The 17,111-nt window shown below is 40.8% G+C and overlaps 1 protein-coding gene and 2 long non-coding RNA genes across 4 annotated transcripts in view; 2 read left to right on the plus strand and 1 right to left on the minus strand.

The window, feature by feature from the left end:
- The window catches only part of LOC310659326, a 192,378-nt gene extending 190,546 nt beyond the window's left edge, over positions 1 to 1,832 (plus strand). Inside the window, exon 3 of the long non-coding RNA XR_014502761.1 lies at positions 1,807 to 1,832. This is a non-coding gene — a long non-coding RNA (uncharacterized lncRNA). The remainder of the gene's footprint in view (positions 1 to 1,806) is intronic.
- Positions 1 to 9,600, minus strand: part of LOC310659079 (1-phosphatidylinositol 4,5-bisphosphate phosphodiesterase zeta-1-like) — a 52,148-nt gene extending 42,548 nt beyond the window's left edge. Inside the window, exons 1-3 of the mRNA XM_083402061.1 lie at positions 9,246 to 9,600; positions 7,139 to 7,262; positions 2,711 to 2,942 (exon numbers count right to left, since the gene is read on the minus strand). Of these exons, the coding sequence (XP_083258187.1) occupies positions 2,711 to 2,942; positions 7,139 to 7,262; positions 9,246 to 9,256 (367 nt within the window). The 5' untranslated portion in view covers positions 9,257 to 9,600. The remainder of the gene's footprint in view (positions 1 to 2,710; positions 2,943 to 7,138; positions 7,263 to 9,245) is intronic.
- A 198-nt stretch (positions 9,601 to 9,798) lies between these two features.
- LOC310659269 overlaps positions 9,799 to 17,111 on the plus strand; it is a 149,053-nt gene continuing 141,740 nt past the window's right edge. Inside the window, exons 1-2 of one of the 2 annotated variants that reach the window (XR_014502700.1) lie at positions 9,799 to 10,172; positions 11,727 to 11,946. This is a non-coding gene — a long non-coding RNA (uncharacterized lncRNA). Of the gene's footprint in view, positions 10,173 to 11,726; positions 11,947 to 17,111 lie in introns of those variants that run through there. The other variant, XR_014502701.1, reaches the window with a different exon arrangement.

The raw sequence follows: 17,111 nt of genomic DNA on the forward strand, positions 1-17,111 counted from the left end.
CTACCTCTAGCTGTTCAAGCTATTACAAAGAACCCACGTTTCAAGATGGATGGGCTCAGACTGCCCTACTTAACAACCAGTGAACCAGACAATCCTTTCTGAAATCACTTTGTTCCTTACTTCTCAGATTACAATCACAAATTGTCTTCTTGTTCTCACAGTATCCAAAGGTAAATATATGCACCCTGTTTCAAAGATATATTTGCCTGGCTCTGCGTTTTTGTGATGCTGCAAGGTTTACATCCCTTTAGCCTTTTCTTATTGGAAAAATGAACATACTTGTTGTTTCCTTCTGTATCTCTTCCCAATGTACTGTGTGTTCGCGGGGATTGGGGCTGGGATACCTCTTCTAGGGAAGACTGTTCTACCTTCCCAAATGTTTAACTCACCTTGTAATTGGCATGGTTTTTACCATTTTTCTGGGCTGTTGGGTTTATTTTTTGCTGTTTTATATTTGCTTTTGTATAGTCATTTGAGATTGTGTACTACTTTACTGTTGTTGTTGTTTTATTTTATAAGTTTATTATAATATACCTTGTACATTCCAGGAATAGGAAGACAAAATATTTATCTTTTAAATACCATTTCACAGGCAACCAACGTTTTGTAGAGTACTCAAACTGTGAACGCACAATTATTTTACATGCATGCATTCTATTTTATGCATTGTTTCCAACAACTCTCTTGATTGCTAATCCTTGTAAGCATAATTGTAGATACTTTTTTTTTAGCTTACATCATTTCAAATCTACCAGCGTTGGATTACACCCACTATTTCATTGCCTACCTGCTTGAAGCATTCTCTTAGCTCTCTGAAGCCTACATCTTCAAGCACATCTTCTTCGGCTGTGGCTCCAATCTGGTGGAACGCTCTGTCACAAGAGACTAGGGCCCTGCGGGACTTGACATCTTTCCGCAGGGCCTGCAAGACAGAGCTGTTCTGCCAGGCCTTTGGTCGGGGTTCAGTCTGGCTCCCTCTCCCCTTTCAGAAGAACTTGCATGAAAGTGGCCTCCCAATTTTTCTCACAGGCCCATATAGGTTCAGCACAAACAGTTGGGCCTGGTGAGCATTTAAGGTCCCCAACCCTAATCTGCGGGTTGCCATCTGGTTGGATTTTATTCTGATCCTGATCTGATTTGAGGATGTATTTTAATTGATTGTCTGATTTTATGTTAATGTGTTATACATCTGATGTTAGCCACACTGAGCCCGGCTTCGTCTGGGGAGGGAGGGATATAAATAAAATTTATTATTATTATCTAGATGATATTTTTCTCCAAGCCACATAGCTTGTGATGTTGATCGAAACCCTTGCACAGAGACTGATAAGGAGAGTTATACTTCAGTGATTTAAATAGACATGCCTCTGGCCTATTATGCCATTTATGAATTTCTGCTGGTGGATCTACAGGATCTGGATGGTTACCAGGTTTCTGACCATACATATTTATTTTTCATTCAACCTGTCCTACCAGCATTTTGACAGGCTGAGAAACTAGACTTGTCCATTGATCTTGGTTAGGCTGAATCAAGGCAAGATTGAAATATCAAAGGACTATTAATGTTATATTCAAAAGAGGGCACTAACTCCCCTCAATGAGGGAGTCCAACTTTCCATAGTAATGCAGGCCCATCCGGCATGCCACTCGTTATCTGCATATTTGAGATGGCCACTATCTTTTCATCTGATCCAGTGACCATCATTTATACCTTCGTAGTCAGGGACGCAGGTGGCGCTGTGGGTAAAACCTCAGCGCCTAGGACTTGCCGATCGCATGGTCGGCGGTTTGAATCCCCACGGCAAGGTGCGCTCCCGTCGTTCGGTCCCAGCGCCTGCCAACCTAGCAGTTCGAAAGCACCCCCGGGTGCAAGTAGATAAATGGGGACCGCTTACTAGCGGGAAGGTAAACGGCGTTTCCGTGTGCGGCTCTGGCTCACCAGAGCAGCGATGTCACGCTGGCCACGTGACCCGGAAGTGTCGCCGGACAGTGCTGGCCCCCGGCCTATAGAGTGAGATGAGCGCACAACCCTAGAGTCTGTCAAGACTGGCCTGTATGGGCAAGGGTACCTTTACCTTTAGTCAAGACTGGACTACATGAGGCCCCCTTTAATAACCATTTGGAAGTTTCAACTGGCACTAAATATAGCAGCCCATCTTACAATAGGTGAGTTGCTAACATCACATTATACAAGTGTTCCAGCATTTTCATTAGCTACCTGTTACTCTCCAGAGATAATTCAATATGCTGGTTTTGATTTATTAAACTTGGTCCAGCCTATCTATGTGAGAGATTTCCTCTTCAAACTGTGCCCAGGCTTTTCCTCAGGAAAAATCAAAGGGTGAGGGAAATCAATTGGGGGGGGGGTCGCTGCTCAAAGACACCACATGTACCTTTTGGTAACAGTAGCACACAGTTCTCTTACCCTTGTCTCATCTCACAGGACAAGACTGGAGGGGGGGTGTTGGGCACCACTTTCCAAAGGTACTCTGTGAACCTTTCAGTAATTGTACCCAAGAACAGACACTGTCCAACTTCAAGCTTTAGCATAATGTTGCATTCCCATGCACTGAACTGAGTTGTTCATTTTCTAATAAAGACGTATAAGATTGCACCATCCTTAAAGATAAAAAACAGCTACCAGTGATTAATGCTATTAAAAATATTGTAAGAACAATTATGAAATTAGATATTTAAAAATCCAGTGTACCTTCTTCGATGGGCTCAAACTTTGCAATGAGTTGAGCAGCAACCACTTCATCAACTTCAGGCTGAAACTGTTCATTTTTAAGAAACTGGACTAGATTTGAAAGTGGGAGGAATTTGTGGTTCGGAGACTGAGTTTTGAAAAGATCATGGATTTCACATCTGTGTGCTATCGTACGATAAATTCCTCTAAAATCTTCTATAGTAATAGTTCCAGACTTCAATGAATCACTTGCCTGCTTAAAGGGGAGGGGGGTGAGTTAAGAATAATGCATAACAAAATGCACAGCATGACATCATTAATGCAAAAAGATAAGGACAGGCACTTCCATGCAACCATCAGATACAGTACTTCTTAGACAGAAAATTAGTTTTTTTAAAAAACTATCTATATATTTCTTTTATGGCGATAATGTTAAAAATGAACATTAAAAGTACTGCTGTATTAGACAAAAGGCCCACCTAGTATAGCATTCTGTTTCCAACAGTGGCCAGCCAGGTATCTCCAAAACGTTTGCAGGAGGACATAAAAGCAACTGAGGTTGAGAGATGTCTTCAAAACGTACACAGTCCACTTAAAAAACCTGCATGTTGAGCTCTTCAAATCTTATGAACCAGTGGAATGGGACTTTGGGGACACCAGGATCAGACAGAGAAAAGGGCTGTGTAGGGAAAGGGATGCTTTGCATTTCTCTGCATGGAAAGGCTTTTCTCTGATATAATCAAATGCAAGGTAGAGTGTGGCGGTTGTCCCAGCTCTGGGTCATAGTAAAGCATACTTGTAAGTAGCATATAAGAACCCCAGGCATAACACCTTGACTATGGTTTCTTTTCTGAGCCACATATTACTAGCATAGCTATAACAAGTAGACTAATAAAAATGCTTGTGAGCTAGTAAATTTCATTTGTGAAGTTGCAGTAAAGGCCTCCCTTTTATCCATTAGCTGTTTCATAAATTTTAAAGCTCCGTCAGGTGTTCTGCATTATTAATGTTCCTCTTACAACTTGTGGATACAGCCAATGAACATATCTGCATACTGATGTGCAAAATTATCATTTGCAGTTAACCACAGGGAATATTACTTGCTCTTGCACAGACACACCATTAATTCTACACACTACTACAAAAATTGCAATCTTGCCATGTTTAATTGATAATATAATTTCTCTGAACAACAGTACTCAGATATAGGTCGGTTAACATGAGTGAAACTGATTTAAGGGACAATCTAAAGCCAAGATCTGCTGGGATGCCCAGCACTGCATAAGCCCCACATCCTCTGGCTCAGCCAGAGATACCCCAGTGTAACATCCTCGTGCTGGCAGAGCTTTGCTCAGCTAACTAAAATGAAACCAATAGATAGAAGAAAATTGGCATTCTGGGGGTGGGGCAGTGGTGGGTGGGGACTAACGGTGGGTCCCAACTCTGTTCAGCTCAACCACATGACCTGGCAACCCAGCGGAATATGCGTCAGCAAAAAGGGTGGTGTGAATCAAATTCTATTTTGAATGCTTGCTTTCCTTATTGCAAGGCTTAGGCCAACTCAGCCAACCATAGCCCCACAACTGAACAGAGTTTCAAGTAAAGGTAGGTTCCACCAGCTTTCTGTATTTAAAATGGCCTGTAATCCTAATTCTCCTTACTTGGGTGCAAGCCCTACTGAATTTCACCTATGTCCCTCTCACATTAAAATGGGGAGGGAAAGTCATTAACTAACTTCGACTGATTTCAATAGGAATTGAGTGAAATGGCCTAAGTCTTGATCTTACTCATAATTCTTAAAGGTTCTGACAAAAGAAAAACTTCAGTCATAGTTTTTAAGCAACATATTTCCGACTACTTCCACTAAAGTCAGAGATATTATGTTGGAGTTTGAAGTAGTAGCCTTTCAGACAGTTCTTAGTGAGATCTGCCCTCACTTTCCATGATGTGCTTTGATCACACCAAGAGGCAGTAGCCCCATAAAACCTGTATAAATTAAGAGGCAGTGTTTCCTATTTGATGGTAGCATTGGAGGGCAATGACCCATATTTTATTTCATTTAATTTGCTTCCTACACACATTTTCTCCTAAGCACCTTAAGGAATATCTTAGGCCCATGTGCTCCTATCCTTTCCCTTCTATTTGATTGCCCAAGGCATGAAATGCTGCTGTCTCTTTTCGTTTTTAGATGGTATGCATTAGGTTTAATTTACTCCTAATTGCCATTGTTGTTTCATATTGCTTGTAGCACACTTGCTATCTGATTGCTCCTTCCAAATCTAATTTAGAACAACTTCCAGAGGGGTAGTTACGGACTGCTTGCTTCCTTATAGCCCTACCCGGTCACTGAGGTCTTCGAGGGAGTAAGTGTTAGCAATCCCCAGGGCTTGGATGCACAGCTCATATTAATTCAATATTGTGGGTCCAATTTTCTGGAACTTCCTTCCTGCTGAGATCAGAAAGGCGCCCTCCCCACTGAACTTTCAGTGCCTAATAAATACCTTTTTATTTCAGCAGACACGTTAAGTCGTTTCTGATTTTATAGTTAGGCACTTTCAAGTTGTTATTACAGTGAGCTTGTTTCATGGACACGCACATGTGTTTTAAGGGTGCTTAACTTTGACTGGATCATGCCAATGGGTGAACACTGTAACTGAAGAAGGTACAGTATAAAGAAAAAGCAGCAGGATGAGAAAAGCAGCAGCAGGGACTATGAAGGTGGTGGTAAAGGCTGCATAAGAGATGGTTGGATATTGGCTGGGGGAAATGCAACAGAAAAAAACACACAGATATTTTCAGGGAATAACATACAGAGAAAAAATGTAAGGGCATGATCCAGTAAAACCTGAGCATTTTAATAGAAAATTCAATATGTGTCCATGAGGACTGATAAAAACATACTTAAATATTTATTGTTATCAACCTAATAGTGGCTGGATTGTGCCCCAAATTTGTAAAACATGTTTCTCTCCTATGTCATTAGTGGCTTTTTTGACATCTGCATGAGAACTTAAGAAGCTTGTTTTGCACAGTAAAATAGGTTTGCATTGCCACTGCATTAAGCAGCAGCAGAATCTTCATTCTGTACAAAAACTACACATTCATAAAATTAAAATCAGGTAACTAAATTCTTCAACAAACATATCCAGCTGAAAAGCATCTTAACTTTCCAACTCTCAAGAGGCAATAAATACAAGCTTATTTTTATTTTTCACACAGGAAATGTTGCTTCATTTCATACAACAAATAAAGAGTCCTTACCATTGGAGAGGAAATGTTTAATATATATATATTTTAAATGTTTTGGTTTAAGAAGAAGAGGAAATACATTTGAGAACATTAAGGTTAATAGTTTTTCCTTTTATATGCAGTTTATTTTAACTGTTTCATTTAAGTGACAAAATAGGGAGATGATATATAAACATATTTATATTTTAAAAGCAGTATTTAAATAACTGATTATGGCCATAAAATTGTTACATATATGTATATATTTAGCTAAACCACCAGTTACTTTTGTAACAGTCTGTTGGATACTGAAACAGGATAAATATGGAATTGTGTAACAATAGATAAGTCTGTCAAAAGTAACTTAAAATTTAAAAGGTAAAGGAGAAAAAGGGCACCCCTGACAGAGACTAATAATAATAATAATAATACTTTATTACTTATACCCCACCCATCTGGCCGGGCCTCCCCAGCCAATCTAGGCAGCTTCCAACAGGATATTAAAAACACAGTAAAACATCAACTTCCCTGAACAGGGCTGCCTTCAGATGTCTTCTAAAAAATCAAATAGTTGTTTATTTCCTTGACATCTTACATAAAATGAGGACCAAAATATATCATTCCTTGTTGTGAGAATGATCTTTGCCAGGCCAGCAGGAAGACCTAGAGAAGCATTGTGTGGAAATGAGGGCCAAACTTTAAGTTCCATTGAAACTCCATACAGTGTTACAAACTTCAGGATTGGGACACAGCAGGGGGTGGGGAGGGAAGCTATGGCATTTTTGGTTGACATGCTCAGCATATAACATGCCATATGAATGAAAGAGGCTAGACTTTTGAGATGTTGAATGTATAAGGCCAATGCAAAATATGACCACAATGTGCCAGAAGGTGATGACCTAATATTGCTAGCTTGAGGAAAAGTCAATTTTGCAACAAGCTTCTTCCTACTCCGCTCTGCTGCTGCTAGTACTGTTTAATATGTAATGACGTAACTCCAACAATGTGCTAGAAAGCACTATACAGAACACAGTAGTCTCCAACAGAGACTTTACAATATGGAACAAAGAATAATGTCTCCAAATATCATTGAACTCAGTGACAAACTAATCTGCTCGGTCTTCCACATATAGGAAATTCATCTTTAAAACCTTATTTTAAAGTAACAGTTTGCAGATTATTAGTACTTCCAATCCTATTCAGTTATACAGGTTTTCTCACCTTAAAAATGTATTTCACATGAACATAATCAAAGGGGATGTCAAATTTAGTAAGCAATTCCAAAGTACTTTCAAAATTAATCTTTCCTTTTCTAAACTTGTCATGGATGACGTTTAAAAACCACGTAAATGGAAAGCTAGTTAAGGAAATCAGCGATCTTTATTAAGCATTTATCATTTTTCTCCCTTAGCCAGATTGTGCTGGATCCCCAATCCCATCCTTCCCATTACACACAGTTCTATCCAATGATAGTCCTACTCATAGCAGACCCATTGAGGTTAATAGACATGACTAACACACAGTCATTAACTTCAGTAAAAAAAGGTAAAACTTCAGTGGTCTACACCTTAGATACAACCCACAGATTCCTGCACCAAGTCGCTTAGATTATAAAAGTGAACAGTGGGAGCATTGAAGAATATTGTTTTGTTATTTAAACCACTGTTTTAGATGTATTTTTCTGCTATTTTTGTTATCTATGAATAATCCAAGGCACTGTGAAAATTACAGCAACTGTAGGGCAAAACTATACAATTTAAATAAATGGAGAGCTAATAGTAACACACAAGATAGGGTGCAATAATAGTAAAAGCAAAGATTAAAAGGTTCCTGTGATATATGTAATTTTTTTCCACTGGGACTATATTAAGGGTCCAAAATACTTCCAAACCTCAACACACAAAGATTTGTATAGGTTGCAATCCTACAGAAACATTTCCGAAAGTACAACCCATTGCATTCAAGAGGGCTTTCTACTATATGGTAGTGATAAACTGCCTCCAAAGTGCCCAGATATTCATTTTGGGGGTTGTATTGGTGGCGCATTTCCGTTTGGAGAACTTTAGCACTATAGCGTATAAGGACTCCCCAATTGATCTATCTGCTTCCAGACTTTATATTGCACACTTCTTGGTGCAAGCAAATCCTGAATGCTGCTTGCAAATTCTACATGTCAACAGAACATAATTTCCTAACAATTTCACCACACAGGTATCCCATGCTTCCTTGCAAAGCAGCTCCAGACTGCATATGTGGATACCCACTTAATACAGTATTTCTGTGAATGAAGCATCGCTCCAACAGGGAGCACGAGTGGTCTCATGGGGGGGGGGCACAAAGCAGTTCATTGGGTTTTCCGGTATGTTGAGCAGGGTGCAATGCTCCTTACCTGGGAAAAGCTCTATCCCATTTCCCCAGGAATGGTTTGCCTTGAGTTTGAACTTAGCCTGATCTTTTATACCCCTTCCTTCCCCCCCCCCTCCCCTTTTTATAAAGATTACCCACTCTGGGATCCCACAGCTAATTCTCCCCTGGTCTCCTCACTGGCCCAAATAGGACTACCGGTAATTTAGCCAGCTAGCCCTGGTGATCACTGTTTATTGGATGGATTTCCCCCCTAAATTGATTTTTGAATTCTGAATTTGTTATTCACATTTTATACTGTACAGTGGTACCTCGGGTTACATACGCTTCAGGTAACACACTCTGCTAACCCAGAAATAGTGCTTCAGGTTAAGCACTTTCCTTCAGGATGAGAACAGAAATTGTGCTCCGGCGGCGCGGCGGCAGCGGGAGGCCCCATTAGCTAAAGTGGTGCTTCAGGTTAAGAACAGTTTCAGGTTAAGAACGGATCTCCGGAACAAATTAAGTACTTAACCCGAGGTACCACTGTATTTTATGCTGTTTTTTGTTGCATCAATTAAGTGTTTTAAATTTATTGTTAGCCGCCCTGAGCCCGGTTTTCTGAATTGGGAAGGGTGGAGTGTAAATAAAAATATTATTATTATTATTATTATTATTATTATTATTATTATTATTATTATTACAGTGGTACCTCGGGTTCGTTCCGGAGGTCCGTACTTAACCTGAAACTATTTTTAACCTGTATGTAACCTGAGTTACCACTGTATTGAGTTACTGATGCAGTGGGTGAGCCTGCCCCCTGCCATGTGCAATTCTGCAAATGGGTGGGTATATACATATATGCATGCATATGTGTATGTGCAAACACCACAAGGAATGTGTGTGTGTGCATAGCTAGAAATATACAACGTCGTTAACTCTCCCCCGGTGGTGCTGGGGAATGGAAACAGCCGAGGAAGGATATCTGGCTTCCATGGTGGTCGCTCCTCATGGCCTGTTGCCCTCGCTCCTGGCTTGCTCGGGTGGTTCCAGCAGCTCCCGGCGCGGCATAGTTTTCGCCCCCCGCCCCTGGGCCAGCCAGGGGTCCGAGGGGCGCCAGGCAAACGCCCCACCCCACCCCGCGCCCCCCCTCCAAAGTGACGCTCCCCTTCCCTCCGTCCACGCAGACGAAGGGGAGCAGGGCGGGGAGGTTGGTGGGGAGAAAGTGAATGCTAACTAAGGAATTGGGGGAGGGGAGGGGGTCAGGGCGGAGGCAAACGAGGAGGAGGCCAGCGGGCGGGGAGCGCGCCACGCGCGAGGGGGACCCGAGAGGAGGAGGAGGATGCGCGCGCATGTGCGGCGCCGGGCGAACGCCTAGGAGGCACGCGGGGCTCTTGTGGCGTCACGAGGCCGCGTTCGACGCCAACGGTTCTCCCGCCAGCGCCTGTCACGTGGTTGGCGGATCTTTTCCCTCCAACAACCCCCCCCCAAAAAAAAAAAAATTTAAAATTCGTTTAGCGCGTCACCCTCGTTTGCCCAAATGCCGTTATTTTAAAGCGCGAGAAAAGGATTCTCTCTCCTGGCGAGAACAATATGCTATGGAAATTTAGTCAATAAAATTATCCGTCCAGTGCAAGGGGCCTGCGAGCGACTCGTTTTAAGAGGAAAGAACCATCCAGGGAAACATAACGGAGAAAATGAGAAACAAAATACCTCACAATAAAACCCATAAATAAAATAAAACAAAATACCTCACAATAACCCCGCCAAACAGACACCCCCCCCCCAATAAAAGAAAACACCAACATAGCAAAAATATCGCCACCCGTCAAATCGGGGAAAGAAATACTTCCCCTCTACCTCACCTGGTGCCGAAAGGATATTAAATGATGGCGCTGGGTGGGCCTGGCAGGTGAGAAGAATCTTTGTCACTAGGGAACCTCGCCTGAAAATTGTTATTCGGAGCAGTCAGTCCTTGTTAGAGAAAGGGGGAGATTCCCTTCAGCCTCGCCCTCATTCTGCCTCAGCAGCCCCATAAGTCACTTCAGGCCTAAGGAGAGCGCCTGAGAGAAAAACACACACAAAAACACTCTCGAGCCTGGTACTCCATTTTGTATCCTCATAGAATTGGAACCATATTCTAGTCCAACTCCCTGCAATGCAGGAATGCGCAGCTGTCCCACATGGGCGTCAGACTTTGGCATTATCAGCATACCATGCTCTAACCAACTGAGCTACCCAATTTGAGTGGGTGGAGTTGATGGGCAGAGCATCCATTGTTTGGTGTACAGTGGTACCTCGGGTTACATACGCTTCAGGTTACAGACTCCGCTAACCCAGAAATAGTGCTTCAGTTTAAGAACTTTGCTTCAGGATAAGAACAGAAATCGTGCTCCGGTGGCATGGCGGCAGCAGGAGGCTCTATTAGCTAAAGTGGTGCTTTAGGTTAAGAACAGTTTCAGGTTAAGAATGGACCTCCAGAACGAATTAAGTACTTAACCCGAGGTACCACTGTATTCTGTATTATACATGATACCCCACCTTCCTCCCAAGATTGTTGAAATCATGGCATATGTGGCTCTCCCCTCCTTCCCAAAGGAACCTCCAACCTTGGTTCCAACAATATTCTTTGTGGCTAACTTGAGGGGAGGGGAAAATGTGCACTCCGACAGTACTAATGTAAACATTGGGATTTAGAGCCACAGATTTGCACACCATTGCAGGTTGTCTTGTGGAAAAAAAACCAAAACAACTCCTGCTTTGCATGTGTTCTTGCATGAATTTGCAATTCCTTGCATGAACACTGTTCAGCTTTTGTTTTTTGTCTTGTCAGCCACTCGGCTTTCCGTCAATAATAGCACATTTCCTTAAGGGAGTATTGCTAAGAGGGAAGCATAGACATGAAAGCAGAAGGCGACTTTGCAAGACCTTCCTTTAAATATCTGCTCTGAAGGATTGTACATAATGAAATTTTCATATGCTCTGAGGTTCCGCTGTCTATTGTGCAATGTTGCCCAGAAGAGCACATAGCCCCACAGCTGCTGACTAAATGGAAGAAATAAAACTGATGGAAGCAGATTAGTATATTTAAATAAATAAATATGGAAACTGAGCTGCCTTTTACAGCATCACATTTAGGCTAACCCCAAAACTGGATTCAAAGTAACAAAAAATATTTTTGGAAAATAGGAAAGCAGTTACATTTTTGCTAGCTTAAATGTTTGTTCTGCCCTTTACAGCATCACATTTAGTCTAACCCCAAAACTGGATTCAAAGTAACAAACAATATTTTTGGAAAATAGGAAAGCAGTTACATTTTTGCTAGCTTAAATGTTTGTTCCTCCCTTTACAGCATCACATTTAGTCTAACCCCAAAACTGGATTTAAAGTAACAAAAAATATTTTTGGAAAATAGGAAAGCAGTTACATTTCTGTTAGCTTAAATGTTTGTTTGTTTTTTTAACAGTTCCTCCAGCCAGCATGAAAATCTCTGAAACTGCAGTCCCAGGTAAATGCAAACCTCTCTAGACACAGCATGCTTCCTTTTGAGTAAACACCGCAACTGTGAGTGTAAATGTATGAAATATTTGAGTAATCTGTCTTCTTCTTTGGCTATGTATCTTTTTTTTTTCTTTTTTGGGAAAACACTTCAAGGACATGATTAAAACATCTATTAATAAAGACTAGTCATGACTGATCCCTCTTCTAGGGGCCCTCACTGCACAGGGTTGCAGTCTAAAGTGCTAGATGAGAAAGAGGTTCATAGAGGTCAGAAACTCAGTGGAGTCCAGGTCTGTGTTCTGATGATTATTTTTATCAAGCAACGAGCCAGAGCCCAGGCATAATTCCCCACTACCAAAAGGCCTTGTCTGTTTTAAAGCAATTGGACGGCTGGTTGGTGGCCTATTGCTTATTTAAATCCCATTGTTTTAAGCTCCCCCTGCTTCATTTCTTGACGGCTTGATTTGTATTTATAGCCAGGTACTGTACAATATATTTGCATGTATATTCACAATACATACATACCCTATAACCGCCCTATCCTTTGTATCCTGTATTTGTTTTAAACTGGTTTTAATATTGTGAACTGCCCTAGGATGTTGTGGTGAAGGGTGATGAAGAAATTGAATAAATATACCATAATAATTATTAAAATTACACACAGGTGAAAAATGCCCTTTGGGATCTACTATTGGGATTGACTATGTCATGCTATCAGGAGGGGCAGTATCTCTGGTGGGGACACAACATGGGGGGAGGAGCACAGAAAGAAGAAACGCCATGGTGCATCTGCAGTAGCCCAACCAGGTGCCTTCATCTGCCCCAGCTGTAATAAAACATGTCTCTCCCATATTGGTCTCTACAGCCACAGCAGGTGCTGTAACTCTCCAACAGTTTTTCACCCCCAAAGGCACACTCCTCCATTGTCTCCTGAGTCAAGCAGATGTCAACCAACCAACAATGCCATGGGGGGGGCCTTTGGCCCTCCAGATGTTTTTGGCCACACTTGCTGGGGCTGATTGAAATAGCAGTTCAGCAACAAAGCTCAAAGATTCCTCACACCTGCATCTGTGCACTGGAGATGAAGAGACCTGACTCCCTTTGTGGTATTTCAGCATTCTTAGACTACAGGCAAATTTCAGAAAATGCTATATTAATTAAGTTGGTGCAAAGATTACCGTATGTTACAATCTGGAAAGTATTTTGAGGGTATTTTCAAAGGAACATTTCCTTTACTAGATAATCTATCTTTTCTGAAGGACTCTCCTCCCTTGGAGGTTTTTAAAGAGAGGTTGGATGGCCACCTGTCATGGATGCTTTAGCTGAGGTTCCTGCATTGCAGGGGGTTGGACTAGATGGCCCTTGGGGTTCCTTCCAAATCTAAGATTCTATGATTCTAAGGAAATAATATGGAGATAAGTTACAGCAGCATTTCCAACACTAATACAGTGGTACCTTGGTTTGTGAACAGCCTACGGGAGTTTACGACCATTTTGGATTATGACTAATTCAAACCTGGAAGTGCGTGTCCCGGTCTGCGACCTTTTTTTGGTTTACAAGCCCTTTTTTATTATGAACATTTTTTTTGGTTTACGAACAATTTTGGGGGGATTACGACCGCTTTTTCCTCCCTTGGAGGCCCCATTGGCGAAAGCGCACCTTGGGTTACGACCTGTTTTGGTTTACGAACGGACCTCCGGAACAGATTATAGTCATAAACAAAGGTACCACTGTATAACTGTGGCAGCACAGTGCAAGTTTTCACAAAGATTATGTAGTGATCATGTGGAGGTATGCTGCATGAGGCATGTGCTGTTGCACACGTGTATGCATGCAAGGCCAGTTTAATATTTGAGCATAATATAATACTGGGTGTGTCATATAATAATCGTGTACTTTTCCACAAAAGCACCAAAATCACACCAAATATGGTGATCATTTGCAGATATTGCAGGGCGGTGTGTGCATGTGCAGTTGACAAAGCATAGCATAACACAAAGTGACTCATACACAATGGTCTTCAGACAATGCATTATACTTTGCTTCATCACATGCACAAAGATGTGCAGTACCACATACCCTGATATCTGAAAATGGTCACTACATATTAGTCTACATTTAATGTAAATTTGGGGCTCTGCTAAAAAAGCATAAGATTGTTACAGTATATGAGTCACTGTGCGTATTATACCATGCTCAGTTGCCTGTGCATGCTCACATGCCCTAATATCTTAACACGATCACAATGTATAAGCCCACACATTGTTTAATTTGGCGCTTTCTCAAACAGTGCATGATTGTTATATAAGTCACTATGCTCACTTGGCTATTTTTGTTTAATATACCACACAGCCTGAAAGAGACACCTAAAATGATTGTTGACTGTTTTGTAACATGTTGCTTAATCCCAATAAATGTTTGCTTTTATTTATTTTTTATTGTAATGGACCAACGTGGCTGCAAACATTATATAAATAGACCAATGAACAGTAAGGCTTAGCTTTTCTGGCTTTTTCCCTTGCTAAATCATGAAAAAGAAAAGTCCTTGTCTACTTTTGAAAAACTGGGCAATTGAATGGTATCCTTTAGCTTATTTTAGTTTACTTTGTTCAGCCTCATTACATTTCTGGTTGCCTGATTTTTATTTATAGCCAGGCATGACAGTATGGTGTGTGCACTAGACATTTATTCGCATGTTTGAGTGCTGGAAATCCTACCCACAGCACTTGCTCAGTGGATCAAGTATTACTACCGTATAGTGCTTTCCCTTCAAAGAATTCTAGGCACTGTAGTTTTATCTCTCGCAGGTTTACAATGCCCTGAAGGAGCACACTCCACATGAAGGAGCGCGCAGCTTGGGAGTACTTCTGAAGGGCTGTCCTCTGTAAAGTAGGGCACATGGCATCATGGTCCCTCACTAAATAGAGGGGATCTTGAAAATCTGCCCCATCTTCTGGAATATCATCAAGGATACATAAACATCTCAATATTGAGATGAATACTGTTGCTTTTTAAAAGGCATTCTAATCTATATCCTATGAGCGAACTAAATCATCGATGCATTCAGAAACACAAATTAGAAATTCAAGAAAATAGCCATGCATAAAATATGAGTGAAAGAGCTGGAAGGACTTCAGTAATTCTGCTAAAGATGTAACTAACTGTTCTTGTTAGGAGGTCAGAGATAGCCTCTGGAGCTTTAGCTTTCATTCATGCATCCACTACAAATGGTTCAAGAGAGGTAAACAAGAGACTTTCCACATGATTGGTCTGAGCATGTAATTTGAAAGCTAGTATACTCCTCTGTACCAGGACAAGCTGACCCAATCAAATCTATCATCTTACCGTTTTAGCATATTCTTAGTGTATCTCTTTCAGAGGAAGATCATGTAGCTTCAATTTTCCCTACCTGCCTCAGGCTCTCACTATCTCAAGGCAGAAAAAAGTTTTTTTGCTGATTGAAAACTGCCTTTCAACTCAGCTAAGGCAACAAGTGACAATTTTCTAAACTTTTAGGGAGCATTTTTTACACAACCCTTTACATTTTCATCTTTCCGAAAGTACTAGGATGAGATGAACATATTTTTTCTGCTTTTCATATATATATGCATATTCAGTCGTATTTGTAATAGCCTTTTATCAAGTGCTTGCATTGATCTCTGGCATATGCATACCCTGCGGGATTGCTTCAGCAGGAACTGCCACTGATGGATATCTCAATTGCTCTGCACAGCTAAGATCACAAGGCACATTTCAGATGTCAAAATGATCACATTGACTATCGATGATGAAGGAACTGGAATACCATTTCAAATTTGGGTGGGTGGGTAGAAGAGTTTTCTCTGAAATGGGGAAAGATTCTCAGCGAAATGTAAAGGCCCACACTTTGATACAATCAAGATTAAATTACAAGAAAACAGTATTTTAAGACCACATTTATACCTCATAGTAATTTCTTATTTTGTGTGTGTCCAATCTCTCCTATTCAGAAGCAACCAGAGCAGCTTACAAAATAAAAATCATGCTTGAACAATAAAAACATGATTACAACAAATAAGAACAGTAAGAAAGTTACAAGTGTTTTATCTCTTTTTAGCTAGCATTAATTTGTTGGTTTTCGTCATCTTTTGAATGCTTTTAGATCCCTGTTTTTATCAAGAATTTTAATATATTGTAAACTGCTTAAAGGTTTGTTAGCATAATCAAGCAGTATACATTTTTGTTAAATAAATAAACAAATGGCAACATAAAAGCATCAACATAATCATAGCATAAAAACAAACAAAACAGCAGATCCAAAAGGATGAGGACTCATGCCAAAGACAACTCTGATACCCCACTGCTCCTTATACCCTTCCATTGGAGAGAGTGAGGTGGCTACCTGAGGCAGCTAGTTTTGGATGAAAAGGCAACAATTGTTAGTTATTTAATTTATTATTACTGGATTACTAGGGAGCAGGAGAAATAGTTGTGGGATTTTCTGCCTCAGGTACCAAAATAATTTGACCATGTTGTGCTTCTCAACATGGGATGGGGAATACCATTAGCTGCTCTGCCCAGGAAACAAAATGTATTATGCTCATTCTGGTTTTAAATTAGAATCAAAAAGCATATGTAGTGTTGTGGCTTGGTGGGCCTGCCTACCGCATATCCTTACATCAACTTTCAAAGGAATCCAAATCAGAGGCTTGGAAGTTGAACAAAATGCTTAGAGAAGAAAATATAAGGAGAGGTGGTCCTTTAAGTACCGATGTCTCAAACCAGCTGGGGATATTAAAACAAGAACCGATGCCATAACCTGAAAATAAATAGGTTAGTAGTGCAGATCAAATAGCAACTGGGTTCAAGATACCCTTTTCCAGAAAGCAGCAGCATCATTTTCTGCAAAAAAAAGGGACACGGGTGGCGCTGTGGTCTAAACCACTGAGCCTAGGGCTTCACGATCAGAAGGTTGGTGGTTTGAATCCCTGCGACGGGGTGAGCTCCTGTTGTTTGGATCCTGCTCCTGCCAACCTAGGAGTTCGAAAGCACATCAGCTTAAGGAGACCAGAAGAGATCACAAAGAAAAAAGAGAAAATAAATGAACAAGATGTGATGTGGAAACAGCAAGATAAGACTGGATAGAATTATGAACTCTGTTTGGACTGATTTGGACATTAACGCAGTAGTAAGAAGATGATCAGAATCCCCTTTCGGATCTTGAAATATGGGTCCCCCCAACAAAATTTAAAATTCGGCTTTGTAATTCGGAATTTATGTGATGTGATTTAATTTGATTTGATTGGCCGGTTAATAAAAATTATTTTTTTAAAAAAGAAAACACATCAAAGTGCAAGTAGATAAATAGGTA

This window comes from Podarcis tiliguerta (genome assembly GCF_965153285.1).
Source record: "Podarcis tiliguerta genome assembly, chromosome: 10".
NCBI lineage: Eukaryota > Metazoa > Chordata > Lepidosauria > Squamata > Lacertidae > Podarcis > Podarcis tiliguerta.